A 22,493-nucleotide genomic window follows, 5' to 3' on the forward strand; every position below is an offset into this window, starting at 1 on the left:
GGTAGCCTATATTAGTGTAAGAGAAACATTTTTAACTACAGGTCATCATTTATTTGTCTAAGTCAGCAGCCATGTCTGCCCCAAAGTTCCCAGAATACCACAGCTTATTAATGTTCAAGGACAATTACTTGCCCTGCAAAGAAAACACTTGTCCAGGAGAGCTTGTCACATGGAATTCACTGGAAAGCACAAACTGGAAAGCATCAGAACTGCGCCACAATAACTTAAATAATCAGAAGACACAGAAGATGTTGGAAGAAAACAACCTTTTTAAAAAAGATTTGGTTTGCTAAGCCCAACACAAACTGTATTTTTGCTCGATGTGTGTTTTTCCAGCTGCAAAAGGGAGCCTTTCCAGAAGGGCACCTTCCCAAAAAGGGCCTGCCTTCTTATGAAAACAGACAGCTGCTGAAACATGACATTTTTTAAGTCCAGGATTCAAGACCTTATTCTCCTGTCATTACACCATTCCCCTCACTCCATGCAAATAATCACCTTTTTAATTTGGTGGGGAAAAATGAACAACATTGATTTGGTTTGTCTTGGCTGGGGCCATGGGGTGGAAGACCCAAGGTACAGACTCAGCATGAATGGGTGTAAGATGATTTATGTGATGGCTGTAATAGGTGACAGCTCCACTCGATTACTGGATGCTGCTGCCTAGAGGTTTTTATACATCTTCACCTCAGTATTTAATGCTATTAAATAACCATACTTAACATTCACTCAGTTATCAATACACTGCTTCAAGCTGCTGTTCAGATTTTTATTACCAGTTATCTAAAGAAATGAGCGTGGCAGCAGACATGACTGTCAACAGGACCTGAGGTAACAGATTTTCCTTCTGGCTTTCTGTCACTAGAAGCTGCCAGATCCCAACTTTCTAACTCTTCACCAATAAACACAACCGCTGAAATTCAGGGCAATTCAGAGTTAATGAGTTCATGCCATCCTTTTGTACTCTCATACAAAGTTATCTTGTCAGATACCAGAAGTGCCAAAAAAAAAAAAAAAAAAAAAGGGGCAGGGGATTATTTCCAAGTTTATATTTGTCCACAATCATTCCCCAAAAAATTACAAAAGCCAGAAAGAACAAAAGCAGTAGGTATCTCAGTAAAGCACTGTTTTTAGAGGGCAAGGCTAAGCCAACAACCACACACTGTTCTCAGCAAGCGGGAGCAGCTGTAGGTTAACATTCTCACACAAATGCTCACTTCTTCCAGAAGTGTTTGAGAAACGAAGTTTACTGGAAAAGCACTCACAGAAATGATAGTGGGGCTTTGCCCCATGAATATTAACAGAAGACATACACTAATATTCACAACAGAAATGTTTGTAGCATCTGCAAGTTTGGGTGTGGAAAAAACATTCAAATACCCAGTAAGACAGACTCAAGCCTCTGAACAGCAAGTGCTGAAAGAGCTCTGCAAATGTGCCTGAGATTTCCAAGGAATGGTGTTAAATCCACTTTAAAACAAACACCATGGCATTTTTGTAAACACATGACCACACGGAGGAGGTAAGGATACAAATTTAGCCAATTACTCATTCATTACAGATGACACACTTGGTTCCAATTAGTGCTCCTATAACTTCTACACTTTTTGTGGCTCTAAAAAGAAAGGAAAGTTTGACCCTATGCCTTGGAAACTTAAGCATTTCAGCAGATCCAGTGTTACTGAGAAGAAGAGCCTTCACCTAATAACCACACTTTTGGCACCAAACCAGCACTCCTTAGCAAAAAGGGGTAGTGGTACATGTGGAGCTAAACCAAACCAGTACCAACTCCAGGTCTGTCAAGGGCCATGACCATCAGCAGCACACTGATCCTGGAATCCAGCATCTCTCCTCTGAGGAAATGCTATGACCCAGAGAGAACTGTCCTAGCATTTCAACACTGAGTGGGAGACCAAGAGCCTACGAGTCAGGAGGAACTGGTTTCTGGTAGCCAGCATTCTGAGGAGCCTTGCACACCACCTGCCATGCTTGTGGCTACCTGACAGCCATTTCAGCAGCTGTAGGTAGGGCTTGGAGCAGAGGCACAGCTGCTCCTTGGCCAGGTAAGAGTGAAGCTGTGGGACTTCTAAGATGATCACAGTTGAGACTAGATAAAACCACAAACCTGAGGTGTGGGAAGGTTCAATTTCTTGGACTTCTTTACTAATAATGGTCTTAAAAAACATTCAGCATTAGACAGAGTTCCCCAAAGCCTCCTTCACTTTCTTCTCAGCTTCTCTTCACCCAGTTAGATAAACCCTAATTGACCTGTGCTCTGAGAAAAAAACTTGTGCCTTTGCTTACAGGTCTTCTGCTGCATGGAGGAGGACAAGGTTCACAGCTGTGGGTTGTCAAGTACAAAGAGCAAAAAGAAGGCTCACTCAGCAGTCTGAGTATTTCCTCTGGCCTTGATCTCACTCTTCCTGGCCTTGCTTTCAAATACCCTTCAGACAGTCTCCCATCTGCTTCTTTGTTCTTTCTAGGGGAAGAGTCAGCTCTCCCACTGCTGGTTATTTCGGATAGCAAAACTGCTGTCCCAGGTCACTGCTGGTGTTACATCCAACTGCAGGAGAAATCCTGAAGCTACCGCTCCGATTCATCAAGACATGAATCGGACAGAAAAGGAATCTTACAGTCCCAAACGGATTATTTTCAAAGCAAACAAGTAAACATACACGGGTGAAAGCTGAGCTAAAAATCTGCCATGGCTATATTTTCTGAGAAGAATCAGAAGCAAAAGGCCTGTATTTGGAAAGATATCTTCTTATCAAACCAAGATCAAGAGGTTAACTCTGTTGTTCTCCCTTTGGAGGAAAACCTAGGGTCCTGGATTAGTGTCTATAGCTCCTAAGTAGTGGAATGCTCATCTAAGAAAGGATAAATAAAATATAATGTAATAAAAACAAGTCAGAACACGCCTAATAGGAATTCAAAGACAATACAGTGCTTATATAAGATACAGCTTAGGAAGGAAACCCAAAGCCCTGATTTGTCTGTTGTTCTCAAATAATCATAAAACTTCAAATAACCTAAAAAACTTCAACACTGCATGTCTACATTCAATTTAAAAGCACAGCTTCAGAAATTTAGAATTCTTGTGGCCCCTGTTAGAATAGCATACCTTTCAGTTTTATGCTCTATGTTCTTAATGGGGGCTGCATACCAGCTACATCAATACAGAAGAATGTAATAACAGCAAACAAACTACACAGTATGAACGTTAATGTTCATGTAGAACTAATACACTATCAGACAGACCTCTAGAAACATTTTTCCAACACACGAGACATTCTTGTTTCTGTTTCCAGTAGCAATCTGGAAATTTCTAGCATTTATCTTTTCATGACTACAGGGCTTAAAGAGAAAGACAGGGAGTATCCACCAGCCTGTTAAGGAGTCTGGTCTGAAGAGCACTTCAGCAGAAAGTAAGAATGCATATATTTGCAGTAAAAAAAAATTATAACCCTTCTAGGCTCTCAGCAGAGGTTCTTAGGTTCAGCTACAGTGAAAGGGATTTTATAGCACTTGTCAAGCAGAAAGCATGCATTTAATAATTAATAAACGAAGAAGATAAAGCTACAAGAACTCGGCAGCACAGAAGGTGAACCAGGCTCTGGTATTTCACAGCAAGAGTCAACAGAGGACTGTGCTCAGGCTGAAACAAATGGGCCCTGCAGAATCTGCAGATGCACTCCCTGTCTGGGGAAAAACACATTCAGCAACCAAACACCATCTTGACGCAAGAGGCAGCATGCTGGGCTTGGAAAATTTGATTTTATTGCCTCTTGCTTCAATTACTCTACTAACCTTAAAATAAGAGTATAACACTACAATCTTTGAAATTTATATAATCTATGTGTGATCTATTAGGCAATATATAATAAAGTAGCTCTTTACATCACAAACCCATTTAAAGCATCAACTTGTGCCACATTATAGGCATTGGTATACATTCCTGGGAGGAGTGATTACTATGCACACGTAAAAGCTCAACGTTCATTTTACGCATGAACTCTACCAACAGGAACGGAAAAACGTCAATATTTCCATTTCAGATGCTTGAAAGCAACCTTATCACTCCATGGCACAATGATAACTGCAAACCACTATGAATCTTTACCTCCACGTAATGCTAAAATCAGCTTAGGACAGATTTTCCCGCACAGGGGGAATTAAAAAAAATTAGAAAAGGAGTATTTTTCTTACAGTAGCATCAACTAAATATAACAGCCAGAGGCTACTGTAACCCAGATACTAAATTTCCTCACGTCAATGCATCCAAAATGCCCCAAGCATTAACCTAAATGCCTCGTCCAACTGGCCTGGCTCCATCACACACCAGAAGATCCACTTATCCTTGGACTGTGCAAGAAACACTGGACAGGGCAATCCAATCCACTCTTCAGCTTGACCCCCCCACCCAGTGTGTGGGGTCTAAAAGCCACCTGAGAGTGCTCTTATACCACAAGAGATTACAGCAAAGAAACCAAAATCAGATTTTGGTCACATCTTAAGTAGATACAGTTCAACATAAGTGAACAGATGGATTATTCAGAAAGCCAAAAATAGATTGGCGTTTAATGGATTTTCACCACCAAAGTTTAAATGACATGGCAAGACCAATTCCACCTGACCATGTATTTTTCTTTTTTCCCTTAAGACAACGCGATCAGATTATCCAAAGGTCAATTATGAAAACTTCTCTACTCCCCAAGGGAAGATCATTCAATATCCATGAACATAAAGTCAATTACCCAACTTACTCAGCTTCTTTCAAGATACTAAGTGGCAAGAACCACGCTGTACTAAACAGCACAACTTGGCAAAAATGCATCTGGACCCTGGATGTTTAAGGATTTTTTCAGCCTACTTTATTATATCAGATATTAAGCCAGAGAACAGAACCCAAAGACTAATGTACAGCTTGAAACTGTTTTGGGGGAGAGAGGAGAAATGTCTGTGCACTGTTTTAAAACTCTTCTGCAATCCTCTGTCCATTTGCTAAATTTCCCACAAGGGTTTTCCTACAGAAATAAAACCTATTCAAAAGTTGTGAAACCACAACAACAACTTCTCCTTCAAAGGTAACTACAAGGGCATAAGAAAATAAATAAACATATGAAAACAACATCTTCTCCCAAAGGTTCTCAAATTACTTTACCAATAACTAATGCCCAGTGAAATTGGTGCAGTATTTTTGCTGGGTCCATGGAAAGTACACTTGAAGGGAACACAAAAATACAATAACAACTAAGGAAGCCTGCTTAATTCCTGCCAGGCTTCTGACAAGAGCCTCATGTCCCTGCCAGCTCTTCCCCTTTATGTTCCAGGAAAAGCTGCTATTACCACTTCAAAAACAGTGACGCATGGGAGGTGGAGAAAGTTATTCCTTTTCCTTTTGGTAGTTCTGTCACACTGTCTATTCCCTTTTGCACAAGCTGAAGTTTTTCAGAAGTACTATCAATAACGCAAAAAAAAAAAAAAGAAGGTGAAGATGACATGGGGAAACATTTCTTTTCTGAGGCTGGTCCTTCATAGCACATGTATGGTAAAAAGGCTGGTGAGAGCAGGTAGTCTTTCTGTTAGGCTCCCTTACTCTCAATTCTCCAGTGCTCTGAGAGCAGTGAAACCAGCGAATCCCTTCCTCCCATTGGAGCCCAGCAGCACCATGCAGATTCCTGCATTGGCAAGAGAGAGGTCTAGCATTACAGAAGGAGTTGTGCAAGCAGAGACACCTCCTCCCCCAGTACAGTCCAGCCTCTTCCAGCTCCCCTGCACGAATTACACAAGGAACAGCCACGCTGTGGACTTGAAACAGAGAGGCTACTGCACAGCAAAGCTTTCCTTGCAGCACATCTCAAGAGTACACACACGAGGGCATTCCTCCTCCCAGGCACCACCCTGCCTTTGCTCTGAGGCACAGAGAGCCAGCCCCAGGCAGCTCTGGCTCCCAGGAAAGGCAGAGGAAAGTTGGTTCTCAATGCTCTGTGCCAAGCACAATTCCCTGGCCCCTTCCACAGAAGGCTCACGGTGCTCCAAGCTGAAGGAAGAGGCACCATGGACATGGTAGGAATCACAACCCAGAGAGCAGTGGGAGACTGGGGCAGTTTAAGAGGTGAAAGGGGGAGGCCCAGAAGCTGACCTGCCAATGTTTCCTTCAATTATAAGTATGTCCTTAAGGCCAGTTTTGATATCAAAGAACTGTCTGCAATTGTCTTTATGGTGAGAGGAAACAGACACTCCAAGCAGAAAAGCAACATAAGGAATATTCTAAAATAAACAATGGAAGATAAAATAGAAAAATAAGAGAAAATGTGGAAAAATAAAATAGAAGAATAATGTATTTGGGGCAGACTTAAGGCCTCAGGCTGAACAAAAACCTACTAAAATTGCATTAAGGATACATTGTGATACACTAATACCGTATAAAAACCTGCAGAATTTTAATTTCACACACATATAAACAATAGCAGGAATATCTAATAACGTTACAGGAAATACATTAAAAGGATTGCATCACACTGGAAATATCACATGAAATTAGTATTTTCAGGTTTTCTATTTTTGGCTAAATGTTTTCAAAATATTTAACATGGAGGAATATATTTCCAAGGCTTACAATAAGCATTTGCTCAGTTTCAGAAATCTTTGTCATCTGGAAGGGGTGATAGTTTAAAAATGAGAAGGCAAAAAGGCAATGTATTTTCAGTATCACCATTAAACCTGCAACCATCTATAATCTTTCTAATTTGAACATGCAACTTGTAAGAGTTGAGAGCTGCACCTCTTAGCTTTTTTTACTAGTAGTCAGAGTAGGCAAAAAAAAAAAAACAAGCAACAGTTTAAATTTGAAAAAAAAAAAAAAAACCACCCAAACAAAACAAAACAAACAAACAAACAAACCATCTAAATCCCTGCAGTATTAGGTCAGTCCTGAAGAATTTTCTTGGCATTTTGGCTAAAGACTGACCACACACTCTTCTGCAGATAAGCAGCTTTTCCAAACTTCAGCTGACATGCCCACATAGAACCTCAAGAGAATCAGCATGCAGCTTCTCCTGCAGTTTGCCAACATGGTGTAGCTGAGCAAATAAACGGTAGAAAACTGGCTTTGAAATCACATGTGAAGGAAATAGTACAGATTACATAAAATACAGTTAAATTCCACCAGCAGAGTCAAGTCTCATAGAGGATGCCTTCCCAAAGTAGAGGTAGAACTATAAAACTTGGGTAACAAAGCATTGTATTCACAGATGAAACCCTTTTAAAGCTATTTCACAATCTTTTACACTGCTCTGGCACCATCCACATCAGCTAATTACATTTAAATTGCCGTGTTATACTACAGTTCTTTACTTGTTTTCTTTTAACTTTCTCCCTTTTCTCAGCCCAACTGCTCCTGTATCTAGAGATGTGGAGAGAGAAATGCAAGTGAATTGCAGCCATTGTACTGCCTTGCCTCCCCTCAGGACAAGCAGAATTTGCACAGCACTTTCTTGAGATGCTAGCAGTTAGTTTGGGTTTAATGATGAGTTTTCGCTTGTTTTGTTTTGCCTTTTTTTTTTTATGTTGGGGTTTTTTTTAACCAAAGAGAGCTGCTTTGGGAAAGGTGGTAAGAACTTAAAGCCAAATTACAGAAAGAACAGTATAATGTCCTGCCTGAAGAAAACTGCCACCATGACACAAATAACATCGACCTAGCATAGACTTTGATTAAATTGTACAAGGAAGCAGATAACCTGGCTTGCAAAACAAGATAAAAATGTATACAGAGTAAGTTTATGGCAGCCTACAATACTTTTTAGCATAGCAGCATCATGTCCATCATTCCTGTATTTGCAGGGATACTGAGGAATTTGGGGATATTTGTCTTATCTCTTTAAGAAAAGGGAACAGAAGTGGGGCAATATGAGCTGTTAGAAAAATAGGCATACTAGAGTGAGAAGGGGTAAACTAAAAAGCAGACTCCAGTCCTGACAGCAATCTGCACACAGGAAAGCTTCCAGGGACTTTTTGAAGCAGATGATATGGAAGGACAGTAAAAAGGAGGAGCATTAAGATACCCATAGTGTATGCAACAATTGTACACAGAATACATCAATATGCTTTACCAAAAGTGCAGGGATTTTAGCACCTTCTCGAGATGAGAAAAGAGAAAGGCCAAAGCCTGTGTTTTTCTGCCACTCACAAAGTGCATACATGAAGAATAAACCAGTCAAGAAAGCTGCTTGTTATATTTAAAATTCATTTTTCATGCTATAACAACAAATGCATAATTTAGTTTTGAGATATTAATAAACTTACCAAGGTGGCAGAAATTATTACTCAACAAAGCAACAGTACCTAACAAAGCTAATATTTCTTCAAATATTAACTTGCAAAGTTGTAAATACCAGAAGAAGAGATTGCCATCTAAAGCCAGTTGCACTAAAAATCCAAACATCCGCTTTGACCTAGCTTCACTGCTGCCTTCCTAAGGCTCCTCAGCTCCACACTGGAGTAGAGGCTCACATACATGGCTGTAAAAGGTATAATTCTTAAGCATCAGCCTCTGGTGTTTGTTAAGAGATGAGCCTCTGAAAGGCTTTCCCTCTATCAGTAGTTTTCTGTGAATGGTTTACTAGTGGTCTTCAAGGCAGAGAGGGAGAAGCCTTTCCATTCAAAGGCTGACCCTGAACAAACACAGCAGCGCCCTATCTCCCAATTCAGATTGAGGTCAACAGCCATTCACTTCCTCTAATCAAATCTCAGTAGAAGCTGCTCTGCAGCAGCTATCTCACCCTCTTGCTTTGCTCCCTGGCCCCAAGAAATGGTATCTATAACTTCACTGAAATCCTCAACATTTCATGGAGTTCTACAAAAGCAGTGGTTTGACCAAGTCTTAGGTACAAGGGAATGATTGCAGTTCAAGTGATGTGTGCCTTAAGTGGCTACTGCATACAGACATGCCTCTGGCAAGCATCTTTGAGGCACAAAGTGGAAATGGCTTTCTCCAAAGGACCTCAGCTTCCTAAGCCCTAGCTAAGAGAGTGCTTCCAGACATCCCAAACAGACCAATGTCTACCCCACAGGCAGCATGCTGCTAACCACTGCTTCAGCTATGAAAATTAGTTATCAACTGATCTACAAAGCATAGGAACAATCACCACTTGAAAGTGCAAAGCAGGATGAAAATGTTAAGGGGAATATAGACCCAGCATCTCCTCTTCTGTTTCCCATCTCCACATGCACACTTTGAAGCCCATCCTGCTGTCACACAGGCCTTCTGCTCTATGCAGGGATACAAATGTCACTTGTCTGCCAAGGGGATAAGCTGCATGACCCCACACTTGTTGCCACCTTATTGTAAATCTTCCATACCTTCTCATGGTGATTTCTCATGGACAGCTCCTCACCTCCTCACAGCACTGACTCCTCCTTCTTCACAGCACAGCCAACAAACTCCAACTCTCTCCTCACCCAGCTCACCCACTCTTTTGTAGCACTCATCTTCTTATTGGACACACCTGTGGCCTGTTAAGGGCAGGCCTGTTCCTAATCTTTGGTGATTAGTACAGCTGCAACTCCTCAGGTGTGAGACTGCCTTCTGCACTTTTCTCTTACATTCTATCCCTCCACATACACTGACAGGTCCAGACCACAATTCTTGTATTTATTTTTTTTATAAAGGTCACTTTGCAAGAAAGATCCAGAAACGTAACCTGTTCAAATAAGAGCTACTTCTCACTTGGCAACAGTTTCTACCTGTGAACACCTTTCCAGTAGCCTCACAGGACCCACAAACCCTTTAAATTTGTATCAACACCAGCAACGTGACTCCTTCTCTGAGCTTCACAGCAGAAACTTGTTTTGTTGTGCTAGCCTTAAATTTCACATGGCACAGCTATTCAGATCTTATTCTGCACCCCCAACTCCCTGAGCCAAGGTCTCTCTTCCCTAATTCAGGAGGCCAATTAATTTGGTTAAATCTGTTTCAGGAGTGTAGGGTTATAAGAATCTGGTTCTTATAATTACATTTGGCATCCTAACAGTTTGTCATCTGAAATAATCAAATTAGGGAAGCTATCACTAAGACAAAGATATCACTCATGAGTTGACACAGAGTAGATGTTTTAGAAATGGGGAGAGATGAGACAGGACCAAGGGCAGAAATCAGCCTGGGGATTCAAGGTAGCTGTACAGAGCATCACTAGCAGCAGCGAAATTTAAAGGATAATTTTATATCCTGAGCCTGTAATTACTTTACACAAAATTAAATTAATACCATCATGAGAAAAAAAAAAGAATTCTAGGTGAGCTAAAGTATTTTAATAATCAAACAAATCAGTGGCATTCACCAATTTTTCCACCACAAGAATAGTTGAAGAGAGGGACTCTGAGCAATGAGAAGCATTTTTCACAGTACACTGCACTAACTTTTCACTTAGGAGCCCTTGCAGCCATTCTCAAGTTTACTGTGTCCTCCTTCACACTACTCACACCAAAGCAAACCACATTCTCTGCATGAGAAGTCTTCTCTTAAAGTAAGTCAGGCAGATGAAGCAAGCTGTAATAGGAAAAAAGAAAAAAAAGAAACCCCACACAAATATATGTCTACCAAATAACACATTCTGTTCCCCTCCAAGCCTTCTCTTTCATGGGGAAAAAAAGCCACCAATGGCAAAGAGTAAGTGAGACAAGAAGTTGACCCTAATGCTCATTTTCTATTTTTTATTTTCAGCTTTAGGGAAATTATATGTAATAATCAGTCTTCTGCCTCTTTTATGCACAGATTTCAGTGAAAATCCTTGCTTTCAGCAAAGGCTCCATTTCATAAATAATGGTGGCAAGGAGTCAGGCCCTCTCAAAGCAAAAGCATATTAGCAAACCACTTTGGTACATTATATATTCAGCAAGAGAAGTAGAAAGAGTGTGGCAGTTTAAAAAGGAAATGCTTTCTAACTGGGTTACAAAAAATTGACAGGAGGAAAGATTCCATGATCAATTCAGAGCCACAGTGGATTCCTGTCTCCCACCACTTTTTTTTACCCCAGTAACAGTTAGAACTGTGCACAGAAAACCAGAACATGCTGAGTGAGATCATGTCCACATTTCCTCCTTCCACAGCACTGCAGGTGAGTGTGCAAATGCAAAGCACATGAGCCAAGACAACAGCAGGTGCTTTAAGGGCACTGGAAAAGAGTCCCTTTTTCTTTCCCTGCCGATACCAGTTGCCCAGAGCTAAAGCAAGGGAGAACAAACAAGCTGCGTTTCTGTCCTCCCAAAGCATGGAAAGAACACACTATACTCAAGGTGCAAGAAATCATCTTGAATTTCTACACTTACATGCACTATCACCAGCAATTCATTGAACCACTGAATCATTGAACCATAGAATGGTTTGGGTTGGAAGAGACCTTAAAGGTCCTCTCGTTCCAACCCCCTGCAAGGAGCAGGGACACTTTCTACCAGACCAGGTTTCTCACAGCCTCATCCAACCTGGCCTTGAACACATGCAGGGATGGGGCATCCACAACTTCTGTGGGCAACCTGTTCCAGTGCCTCACCACCCTCATAAAAAATTTCTTCCTTACATCTAGTCTAAACTAATCCTCTTTTAGTTCAAAACCATTCCCCCTTTTCCTAACAGAACAGGTTCTGTTAAAAAAATTGACTTTGTCTTTCTTATAAGCCCACTTTAAGTACTGGAAGGCTGCAGTACAGTCTCCCTGGAACCTTTTCTTCTCCAGGCTGAAAACCCCAATTCTCTCAGCCTGTCTTCATAAGAGAGGTACTCCATCCAGCCCTCTGATCATCTTCAAGGTACTCGTCTGCACTCACTCCAGGTCCATGTCCTTACACTGAGGGCCCCAGAGCTGGACACAGCACTTCAGGTGGGGTCTCACAAGCATGGAGTAGAGGGGCAGAATCCCTGGGGAGACTCACTCCAGCAGGTGGGTCCATGTGCTTCTTATGTTGGGGGTCTCAGAGCTGGACAGTACTCCAGAATGCTGGGTTTGTAAATCTTCCCACCAGTTAAAAGTAACCTTATGGATCCGTGAGTAATATTAATGTAATTTCAGTGAAACTTGCACATGTGTATTTTTTAAAAATGTGTCATATTTTGGAAACATATGCAACTGCATGACTGAATTAATAAATTCTATTTCCTGCAGTTGTCTTCTTATTTCAGTTTTTTGTAGTAATCTTATAGGCCACAGTTCAGTTGCTCCCTAAGATACACCTTGTAAATGTATTAAAATACATTTTCACATCTAAGTATTTTTTGATTACCCTACCTCACTTCACTTAGATTTCTTGACATGAGGGATGTACCAACACCTACCTCCTTTCATCTTCATAAAGACACACTTAAGATATATGTCATAACAGTCAATATTCTGGGCAGGGAAGAGGAAACACCATTATTTTTAAAGAATGTCCCTATTTAACATCATTATCACACACCAGCTGTCATGATATAACGTGTGAGATTGCACACATTTTATGTAAAACCAACCTTAGACAACCCTGTGAGCTTCATGCTCTTAGTGGTTTAAAAGAAGTGCATATTTTTTAAGGCAGGATGTGAAATTCTTCTCTATTCAAACTGAATATCATGGATGGATCAAGACAAAAGATGAGCAATGGAAAACAAGCACCAGAGCTTTTAATCCCAAAATAGTTTTGGCAGTGCAAAATACTAGTGCCTCCATCCAGAGCCTGCCATCCTGATAGCTGAACAGGCACAGGAGCTCAGGCTTTTCTCCATTGCTTCATGAGAGTCAGCCACATTGTTCAAGCAGTGTTCAGAAGCCACATGGAGAGCACACAAAATGGCCATAATTGCTCCTTTGAAAGTAAACACAGATAGATTTTATTTTTTAAATAGAATTCCAGTCTTTATAAGAGAGTCTTTAGAAACAGAACACGAAATCTCAGACCATGTGCACAGAAAAAAATATAAACTTCTTTGACAGGAGTCAACTCAGTTTTTTGTTTTAAAAGCCCGTGGAAACATATGTCCCAGAGAAAGTGACAAGGACATATGAATTGCTCCCAGTGAATTTATGTTGGGCATACAGTACATTTTAGGGAGAGCCACCTGCCAAAGCAACTGTCTCAATTTCAGAAGTAACACTGTGATATTTTAACAAAGAGAATGTAAATGACTGAGGACAGAAGCATAACAGAGACTCCTCAATGGGATTTCCATTAAAGTGGTTTTGGTCACTATGCCACATCACACTATTCTATAGCCTTAAGATTAGGGAAAAAAACAACAACAAAAAAATCAAAATAAACCCAGCAACAAAGAGACCTGACCAAACATATAGACAGCATGGCCACTTGCAGTATTTCCTTATCTTTTATGTCTAAAATAGTACTACTTTGGAAAGGAAAACTAATCTCAAAGGCAACTAGAGCAGGAATATTCTCTTCTTCTAATAGTAAAGACAAAAAATAAGATGAATCCTGAATTCTGGCCTGTCATGAACCACTCTTAAAAACATCAATATTTCATAAGGAGTTGGTCACATTTATTTCATATATTGGCTTTAGCTCACATTTTAACCTCTCAGTGTTTGCTGCTAATTACAATAAATCTGAGAGGAAGAAAAGGCAGTAGGAAATAATCAGTAAAATTATATAGAGATATCTCAGCTGTTTGGAGGGGGGAAAAGCAGCAGCACAAACACCAAAGCTAAGATGAAGCCCAGTCCCTAAAAGCATTTGTTTGCATGTGATAACCTGATAATCACTAAGTCCTCTGGATTAAAAAAAAAAAAAAAAAAAAAGGAAAAGAAAATACTGAAGTATCTCACAGACAGCAACAGGGCATTCTGCCTGATCCCTTACGGTGGCAAAAGGTGGAGGCCTCAGAAGAGGGAGTAGGTGTGTAAAGTTTCTCTTCTTTTTCTGGCTGTCTCCCCCACTCCCCTCTTATCATCACAACAGAGACCTCTCCTTACCCATCAGCTTAAGCTGAAACTGGAGAGAAGGTCAGAAGTTATCAGTGTGAGGAAAAACACTGGCACTCAGCACAATGCCTTCAACCTTGTCCTCATAGAAAACCAGGTTTGAACAAAACAATCACACAAAACCAAAGCAATCCTCTGCTGCTTAGAAAAGAGTGACATCTCTATCTATTTTAACCCAATCAAAATACTGTGCTGAGCATCCCATTGAAGCCAAACACAGCTGGGTTCACTCCAGGTGTACTCTGCCTCTGACTGACGGCCACCTGGGGCAGCCTGCTCAAGGGCTCTGCCACAGCTGGGCTGCCTGCAGCCAACACGGCACAGGTATGTGACCCCAAAGGTAGGAACAAGCCTTGACCAGGGCTCCCCCACCTTGCTTCAGAGCTCTGGCACTCAACCCTGGCCTGAGAACACCACAGCTACACCTGCACTCAGTCGCTTTCCCAGCTGAGGCCACCCCACAGAGCCAGCTGTGGATCACTGCAGTGCTGTCACCACTGGAGCGCAGCTGCCACCCCAGTCCTGCTGAGTGTCTCCCTGTCCCACAGTGGGACTGTGTCCCACTGGGGAGCCCCACAATGTCTGTTCTGCTCACCCTGTGGGGCAGCTTGTCACCTTTCAAGGTCTCCATATGCCTGCATGTTTCCTCACTTTCCCCAGTGCAGCTTGGCTCTGCAAGAGTACACAGATGGGACTGGGGTTTAGCCCTAATCACTTGAGGACTGATTTTTCTGCCTGTTCAAGCTGGTTATTGCCTTTTCAGGATTGGATACCCGTTTGCTGCCCGAACACATGAGATTTGGTGCCAGCAGACCAGAGGCAGCTCAGCAGCTCGTGATGTTTACTGTTTTGCATCATTATGACTAACTGAAAAACTAAATAACTGCAGATTGAGATTACTGAGGCAGCAAACTCCTTGTGCAGACTGAAAAAATCTGGTTTATATCAAAATTCCTAGACATAATTTCCAAACTCTGGCACCCAAATCTGGGATCCCAAAGCATCTTAAGGCAAGCATGGTCTTCATCCTCCAACTTCACCAGTTTAATACTGGGATCCTATTGCAAGCAACACCAGGGGCTTTGCACTGTTTCTTCTGTTGTCTCAGATTCTAATTTTCATCTTAATTATCAGAGGAACTTCCTATAACAGAGTGATTTAAGCAGATGGTTACATCCTTATTCTAGTACTCTGTACCTTGAATACACTGTGAAAAACAGGGCCAGCAGTCAAGCGTTTTTATAGTTACCTGCCAAGTGCAGTGATTTTTAAATAATCTCCCTTGCTCAAAGTGGTACTGATTTTGCTGAATTTCCCTAGGAAGAAAGGATAAGAGATCATTTAATTAAAGCACAGATTTGGGTGTCAGGGCTCAGCACCAGCCTCTGTGATCAACCTCTTCTAAAGCTATGAGCACATTTCACAACAGCTCGGGGGTTACCTAGATGAGGGTAACTAGTATTTTCTCCCTATTAAGTGCTAGACCCAAAGCACAGCACCTAATTTGCTTATAAACACCAAACCACTAATAAAATTCAACCAAAAATCTCAAAACAATCCACTGCCACATGTGCACTCAAGAGACAGTACTCAGAAGATTAATGTTTCAAAACCAAACTCTCAGGAGTCAAGGAGTGCTGGCATGAAGGCTGCCCATGCAATCACATTTGAGCCCACTGGTGCGTTCACTTAAGGATACAGTCTTTAATTACTGAGCTGCTTTTGCTGCCAGCACTTCATTCAGCATTCCATTTGACAGGCTCACCCAAGGCACAGCAACCTGGTTTTACCCACTCCGGTCAGAATGCGGCCATATGCATTATTTACTGAAAACCTTTCAGTTCCAGCTCAGAGTACAAAAAATCATAGTTTTGCAGGCAGATTTCCTGTAGCATTTAGTACTAAGCACTCACTTCTGAAGCAAGGTTATTTATTTTCAGTGTCACTCTTTTGATGAGAGAAGGGTATATGTCCTCTACTACGCAGGTAAGAAGTGAGATTGTACTGACACAGTAAGGCCAAAAAGTCTCCATTAATTTGGGGTACCAAACTTAAAGCGCTTCTGGTGTAATTTTTTTCAGAGCATTCTACATTTCATAGAACTTTGCATCCCCAAAGTGAACCAGAGTCTCTGCAGGCCTTTGCCACAGCAGACAACATTCAGCACCTCTGCAGCAAAGAAAAAAAAACTCCCCAAAATGACAAAAGCAACCCAAAAACCCAAATGAACAAAAAACCCAAAGCAAACAATCCCACATAAAGATTTACACAGTCAGACAAATATTGTAAAAAAAGCATCTTTAGTGATTTGCAGCTTCACAAAAGGCAGTTTCCTTCTACAGCAAAGGAAAACACAAAATCCAATTCCAGTGATCAATAATCAATTTCTCTAAGAAAAAACACTTTTTTTTCCCCACCAATATAAATCCCCTGCATTTCTGCATCAAAGAACGAGTGGTTATACCAGACAACATCCAGTAAATCATTCCCCTGAAACACTTATCTTGTGCACTGAAACCTACATGTATGTACACAAGTACTGCTCACTAACTCATGAACCTCTGAAATGTTCTCTCCCTTTCAGTACCTCTTCAGTCATGGAAGGTGAAAGTCCCCGACCTGAGAGCTCAGGAGATTAAAGAGAGAAGAAACACCCAAGGCACATTTAGGCATTTTACAGCCAAGTAGTACATCTCTCAGAAACCTCGCTGATGATTCAAAGCTTGACATTCTCTTGATCCCATCAGTTCAGAACAGTATTTCAGTATTTCCACAATATATTTCACTATTGATAATAGTTATGATTCCATGTAAGTCCAAAAGTCAATCAAGTGTAACTACTTCAGTGAAACCTGTCAGCCTTCCCTATAAACATGGCTTTCAAATAAATAGAGACAATCAATCACCATTCACATATTCAATCTATTTCCAGTACAGAAACTGTAAATCGAGGAACTAGATTTAACATGGGTAGATATTAAACAGAAAATATTTCAAGTTCCTTTAAGTAGTGGCTCTCACAGAAAGGTGACCCATTATCTACAGTCTTAATGCCCAGGAATAGCAACACGTACTTTAAGAAGATAATTCAGAAGTGATTAAAAAGTTGTGGTTTTGAAAGACAAAATAGCCCATCTGCGTGGAGAATGTACCTAATACCTGTGATAACAGCTTTGGCAACAAAACTTTCAAATATGGAACAGCATGAACACAAGACACCAAATTTCAAATATCTTGCAAAATATCAGGCAGCATTGTACTTAATTGTGTTTGTTACTCTAAGAGTTCTCCTGACAGAATTGTATCACAAGAGCAAGGAAATACAGTTCCATGTCTTTTTGCGTGTTCAAGATAGTATGCAAATGTAGCAGCCCATTACCACAGCTTTCTTCCTATCAAGAGAGACCAGCAAAACTATTCTTGAGAAAACAGGAAAGCATACTTAAGTGAGATTAATTTGACACTTTCCTCCATTACAGTTTTAAGAACAATTTACAATCCCACACATTAAGCATTTATTTTAAAATGCAGATGTAAGACTTAACATGTTGAGAATACCAAAAAACACAAATAGTCATTTGAGTTCAAAAAGCCCAACAGTTTTACTGTTGCTCTTCACTGCATAACAGCTTCAGATTCTCAAAATTAATTCTACACACTTCATTTTGCATTTCTTGGCCACTTAAAACTCTTATGAATATAAACAGGAAACTTAACCAGCAAAAGCAGCAAAATATTTTAGAACAGGTTCTGATAATAGCTTGCTTTATCATCAGTCCACAACACAATATCCAAAACTCTGAAAAATAATTCAGTGATAAACAAGTGTGTGTACACATGCACAGCTGCACACCAACCCTACGCAGGCTATCATGAAAGCAAGAAAAAGTAAGAAAATAAATCACATGGACATCTAATAGCACATACAGTGTTCAAAGAATACTTCCAGAGAAGAATTAATGCTTTCTGAAAAGATACTGGCTTTTCCTTTGCCTTTGTAATCAGAGTAATTCTATTGTACTTACCAATATTTTGTTATCCACTTTATCTCCCTTGGTTTCCAGCTTTACTTTCTTCTTGACAGAAATTTTGATCTTCCTCCCAATAACATCCCTGACACTTTCTGAAACAAAAGAAAATATCTTCATTAAATACCTTTAGTGTCAACACAAGAAGGAAACAGATGCCACTGTTGAGTTTTCAGAAAGACTCAGAGCTATGTCGTCCAGTTGCTTGCACTCATGGAAGTCTCATGCACATGCACCAGTACTAACACAACCTAACACAAGTACAACTTTCCAAGTATGCTATCTACACAATAATTTGTGTCTACTATGATAGCATTATTGATGTCATATGCCTGGATTCTAAACACAATTTGATTTTTTTTTCCAACACTACTTACATATCAAAAGCATTCCCAAGACAAGCCACAGCACTGCTTAGCTCTATTCTGGGGAAACAAATTCCTCACTGCTATTATTTGTACCTGAAAAGCTTACTAAAGCAAATTAGCTCCTTGCATTGCAAAAATTTCAACCTCTTGTTAATATCAAGGAGGCTAAATGGGTCAGGCAATGGAAGAGCAACTGTTCACACATTTTGCACTCTGTGCATTGAAGGAGCAAAGCAAACCAAGCAGACTTCCAGATAGTAACACCTGGCAGCTATGCAGGGGATGCTGTGGAGGCAACATTGGTCTTGGTCCAAATCCCAGCAACAACGTAGCCACTCCATGGTGCCAGCACCAAAGCTACCTTAGTTGCCATAACGTTTTAATATGTACATGCACACACATGATTACACAATCTCTGCCAATTATGACACGAACCAGCTTTTCCCCTGAACATTTGCACCCTGGCCTGAAGGGAACAGACACACACAGGGAACTGTGTCTAGAAAGCTTATACAACTACTGACACTGATGTAATTGAGAGATAAACAGAGGAGTTCATCTAGAAGAGCCAATTTGGCACCTCCCGTAAGTTTCACTCCCCAGCCCCCACTGAAAGGGAATGAGAAAGAAATCTTTTAAACACATTAACCTATTTCCAACCCAACAACAGGCATCTGTAAAAGGAAAGTCTCCACCCTCTCCAGACACATAAACTTTGCCCTCAGGCACGCTTAAGTTTAAAAGCAAAAATGAAAGATAATAGGCTATTCCTAAGGCTTTTAATTATAGTGCTCTGTATAGCGCTGTTCTGCACAATTTTCATTCGGTAGTCAGAAGACGTTAGCACAAACAACACACCATTTATTAAGCCTGGATGTTTAACCCAGGCCACTGTGTTCTGCCTGCGGGGCAGAAGGGTGTGCAAGTCAGAAATGTGGCCGGTCAGAGAGACTCTTCACCCGAAAGAGCTCTTTCTGCAGAACCGGCATGTTTTCCCCAGGAATTTTAATTTTCCTATCAGGACACAAAAGCTCCTCGGTAGCAGCGGCTTGCCCAGCGAGAAGCCTGTCCCAAGCCGCGGCAGCCCCGGTGGCCGGCAGCCAGCGCGGCCGGCGCCCGGAGCAACCGCTTGGTCCGGAGCCAGGCTGCGAGATCCCGGAGCAGCCAGGTGAGCGGAACCCGGGGGAAAGTCCAGCCCGATGTCAACTGCTCTCCCAAGGCTTCCTCTCCCATGAGTAATGCCCAATTCCGGTCTTTCTGCCCCCGCTTGGGACCCCAGTAGCAAGCTGACCACAGAGTCTTTTTCATCAAGTCCTGTCTCCTTGTAGAAGGTCTTGCTGCTCTCTCTGGCACTTTATCTCCATGTGCAGCCTGTGCTTTTGGTTTCTCTTCTCCCACAAACAGCTCCAAGTCCCTACATCTAGCAGGGACTTCCTCCTGACACACCTGCATAGAGAGGCATGCTTCCCTTTGCTGTCCCACGGGTCCCACACAGCAGAAATGGGAATGACTGCAAGCCCTCAGCTCCAGCACTCTTACTCCAACAAGCCATAAGGAGAGAAGGGGCCTGGGACCCCAGACTGCACAAAGCATCATCAGGACATCAGCTCCTCACAAGGCTCTATCTGCCTGAAAGGGCTAAAAACACTACTTCAAAGAGCTAAGATAGAGATTTAATAGATACTCTACATGGGACTAAAGACAATTCCCTCCACATTGGGTGACAAGCGAATTCAAAATAAATTTTCACACTGAGAGATGGAAACATAACATTAAGGTTCACTTTTCTAATGCTGGAAGCTTCAGACATCCACACCTGGCAGGAGTGGATCCAGGCAAGCCAGCAGTAAGAGAGGGTTTCTTTGGAGACTATGACCTACGAGACCTGACAAAGGTCACACGGGAAGTGAGTAACAGAACAAAAACTGCAGCTCAAACACTCCTACCCCCAGTTTAATCTCCACACTGCAATCACTCTGTGTTAAAGCACATCCTTTCATCCTGCTCTCAAAACAGGGTTATTACAAAGAGCCTATTTAGAGGTTAAATTTTAACATGCAGACACCAAAATACTGCTAGAAATTAAACCAATCTATGTGAACAGATCCCCACACCTCAGAATAGCCCTTGACAAATCAAGCTGAGTGGGTGCAGGACACCAGGGCTGGGGTGTAATTCTTAAGATGGTTCAAAGAGGAGGCTGTGAAGATGTTCACCTCATTCTTCCCTGTAGTATGCAGCACACTTCACCTACAACACTAGAGTACAGACCCGTGGTGAGTAAGAAATACTGTGTATTAGCACCTCACATGCCTGGCCACTTTAAAATAGGAAAATGGCATGGTTTTAACCCTAGCTACTCCTAGAACTCTTCCCAGCTCATCATTTCTTAGCAGCGAGCTATAGATTACAGTCGCTCTGTAAACCACATAGTTTGGAGACCAAAAGGACTGCAAAATAGAGCTATTTTGACTCTACAGAAAAAAATATCTGCAGCAGCTGCAAACGTCCACCCAGACTTTACCAATATTTGATGAATGCTAAAACCACTTGCTGACCGACGAAACTGAAGGAAATGCAAGAACGTAAATTACCTACATAAGGTCTGAAGGATTGTATTCAATGTCACATATACCGTGTTGCCTGACAAATTTCTGTTTCCATCTATCTTTAAGACAACACTTCAAATTATTACAACGCTGGTGAGATCTTTAGATAGCTCTTCAACAAGCAAAATCAAAGGAAATTCGGCCTGAACAAGGTAGCTGAGGGCCTGGAGCATCAGACCTGTTATCCCCAAATGACACTGGTTACACACACGCCGCCTGTGTAACGATCCATTTATTGGAAGCTCCCCAAAAAGGTGACAGCATTTTCAGGGTCCTCGCCATCACCTGTGACTGAGTTCCTAAGCGTAAACCATGCAGGATGGAGGCTCGTGTGCACGGGGCCATAAAACTTTAATTACAAATACCCTCACTCCCTCCTACGTCCAGAGGAAAACGAGTCTTAAACTACGCAGAACCCGGGAGGATAAATAAAAGAATCACCGAGTGGAGCTTCAGCCCGTGCCGCCAGGCTGAGGCGCACCGAGGACGTGCCCCGGGCGGGCGGCGGTGCGGGGAGCCGGGGCAGCTTCCCAGCGTGTCCGCCAGCATTCGCAGCCTGCCGGCACGCTGGACAGACCGCTCCGGAGGGGGGACACACACCGTGCCCCGCCGCGGCTCCCGAGGGCTCAGTCCCTGCCCGCGGCCGCCTCCCCGCTGCCCGCCGCAGCCCCGCAGCCCCCGCCCGCCCATTCCCGCACGCAGCAACGCGGCCTCGCCGCCCCCCGCCGGTTCCTCCGAGTCCCCCCAGCCCCGAGCGGAGCCCCCCGGGCTCCCTGGCCAGTCCCCGCGGCGCTTCCCCGGCTCCACACACCCAGCCCCGGATTCCCCCGAGCCCCATCTCCGGCAGCGCTGCATCCCGCGCACGGCGGCCTCCAAACTTGCCCCCGCAGCCCCCATCCCCGCCGCCATGCCCCGTCCCTTACCGATCAACTCTTTGGGGACGTCGGAGCTCTCCTCGGCCATGGCGGCGGCGCTGCCCGGCGCCCGGGGGTGCCCGGCGGCGGGGCTGCTTCAGCGGCGCACCGTCCCTGCGCCGGGCGAGGCGGGCATGCACCCAGCGGGCGGGGGAGGAGGAGGGCCGGCCGTGCGCCTCGCTGCGGAGCACGGGGTGTGTGCGCGGCTGCTGCGAGCGCGGGCGGAGGGAAGGGGCTTCTCCCGCCCCCGCGGGAGCCCGCTCCCCCGAGCTACATGCCGCCCCCGGCTGCCGGCGCGGCCAGGAGGGGCATTTCCTGGGAGGGATGGATGGTCCGCAGGCGGCCGTCAGGCGCGGCGCTGCGGGCTCACGGCGGCCCCCGCACCGGCTCCCCCGTTCCCGCCTGCGCGCCGCCCGGCTCCCCGCCCGGCACCGGCGGGAGGCGGCGGCTGCCCCCGCCCCGGGAGGGCCCCGGCCCGGCCCCCGAACCGCGCGGGAGCCGCCGGGAGTCGCCCGCTCGCCCGCGCCCACCGAGCACCCGGCGACAGAGCGGGAAGGCGGTGGTGGCCGGGAGCATCGCCCTTAGGAAGCCATCGCGGCGAGGGAGGAGGAGGAGG

General features: G+C 43.3%; 1 protein-coding gene across 4 annotated transcripts in view; it reads right to left on the minus strand.

The window, feature by feature from the left end:
* Window positions 1–22,276, minus strand: part of CARMIL1 (capping protein regulator and myosin 1 linker 1) — a 189,095-nt gene extending 166,819 nt beyond the window's left edge. For 2 of the 4 annotated variants that reach the window (XM_030943984.1, XM_030943981.1), the window contains exons 1-2: window positions 21,887–22,276; window positions 17,984–18,081 (exon numbers count right to left, since the gene is read on the minus strand). In XM_030943984.1, the coding sequence (XP_030799844.1) occupies window positions 17,984–18,081; window positions 21,887–21,926 (138 nt within the window). In that variant the 5' untranslated portion in view covers window positions 21,927–22,276. The remainder of the gene's footprint in view (window positions 1–17,983; window positions 18,082–21,886) is intronic. The other 2 variants (XM_030943985.1, XM_030943982.1) reach the window with 1 other exon arrangement.
* Window positions 22,277–22,493: the final 217 nt, after the last annotated feature.

Source organism: Camarhynchus parvulus, chromosome 2 (assembly GCF_901933205.1).
Source record: "Camarhynchus parvulus chromosome 2, STF_HiC, whole genome shotgun sequence".
Taxonomy (NCBI): domain Eukaryota; kingdom Metazoa; phylum Chordata; class Aves; order Passeriformes; family Thraupidae; genus Camarhynchus; species Camarhynchus parvulus.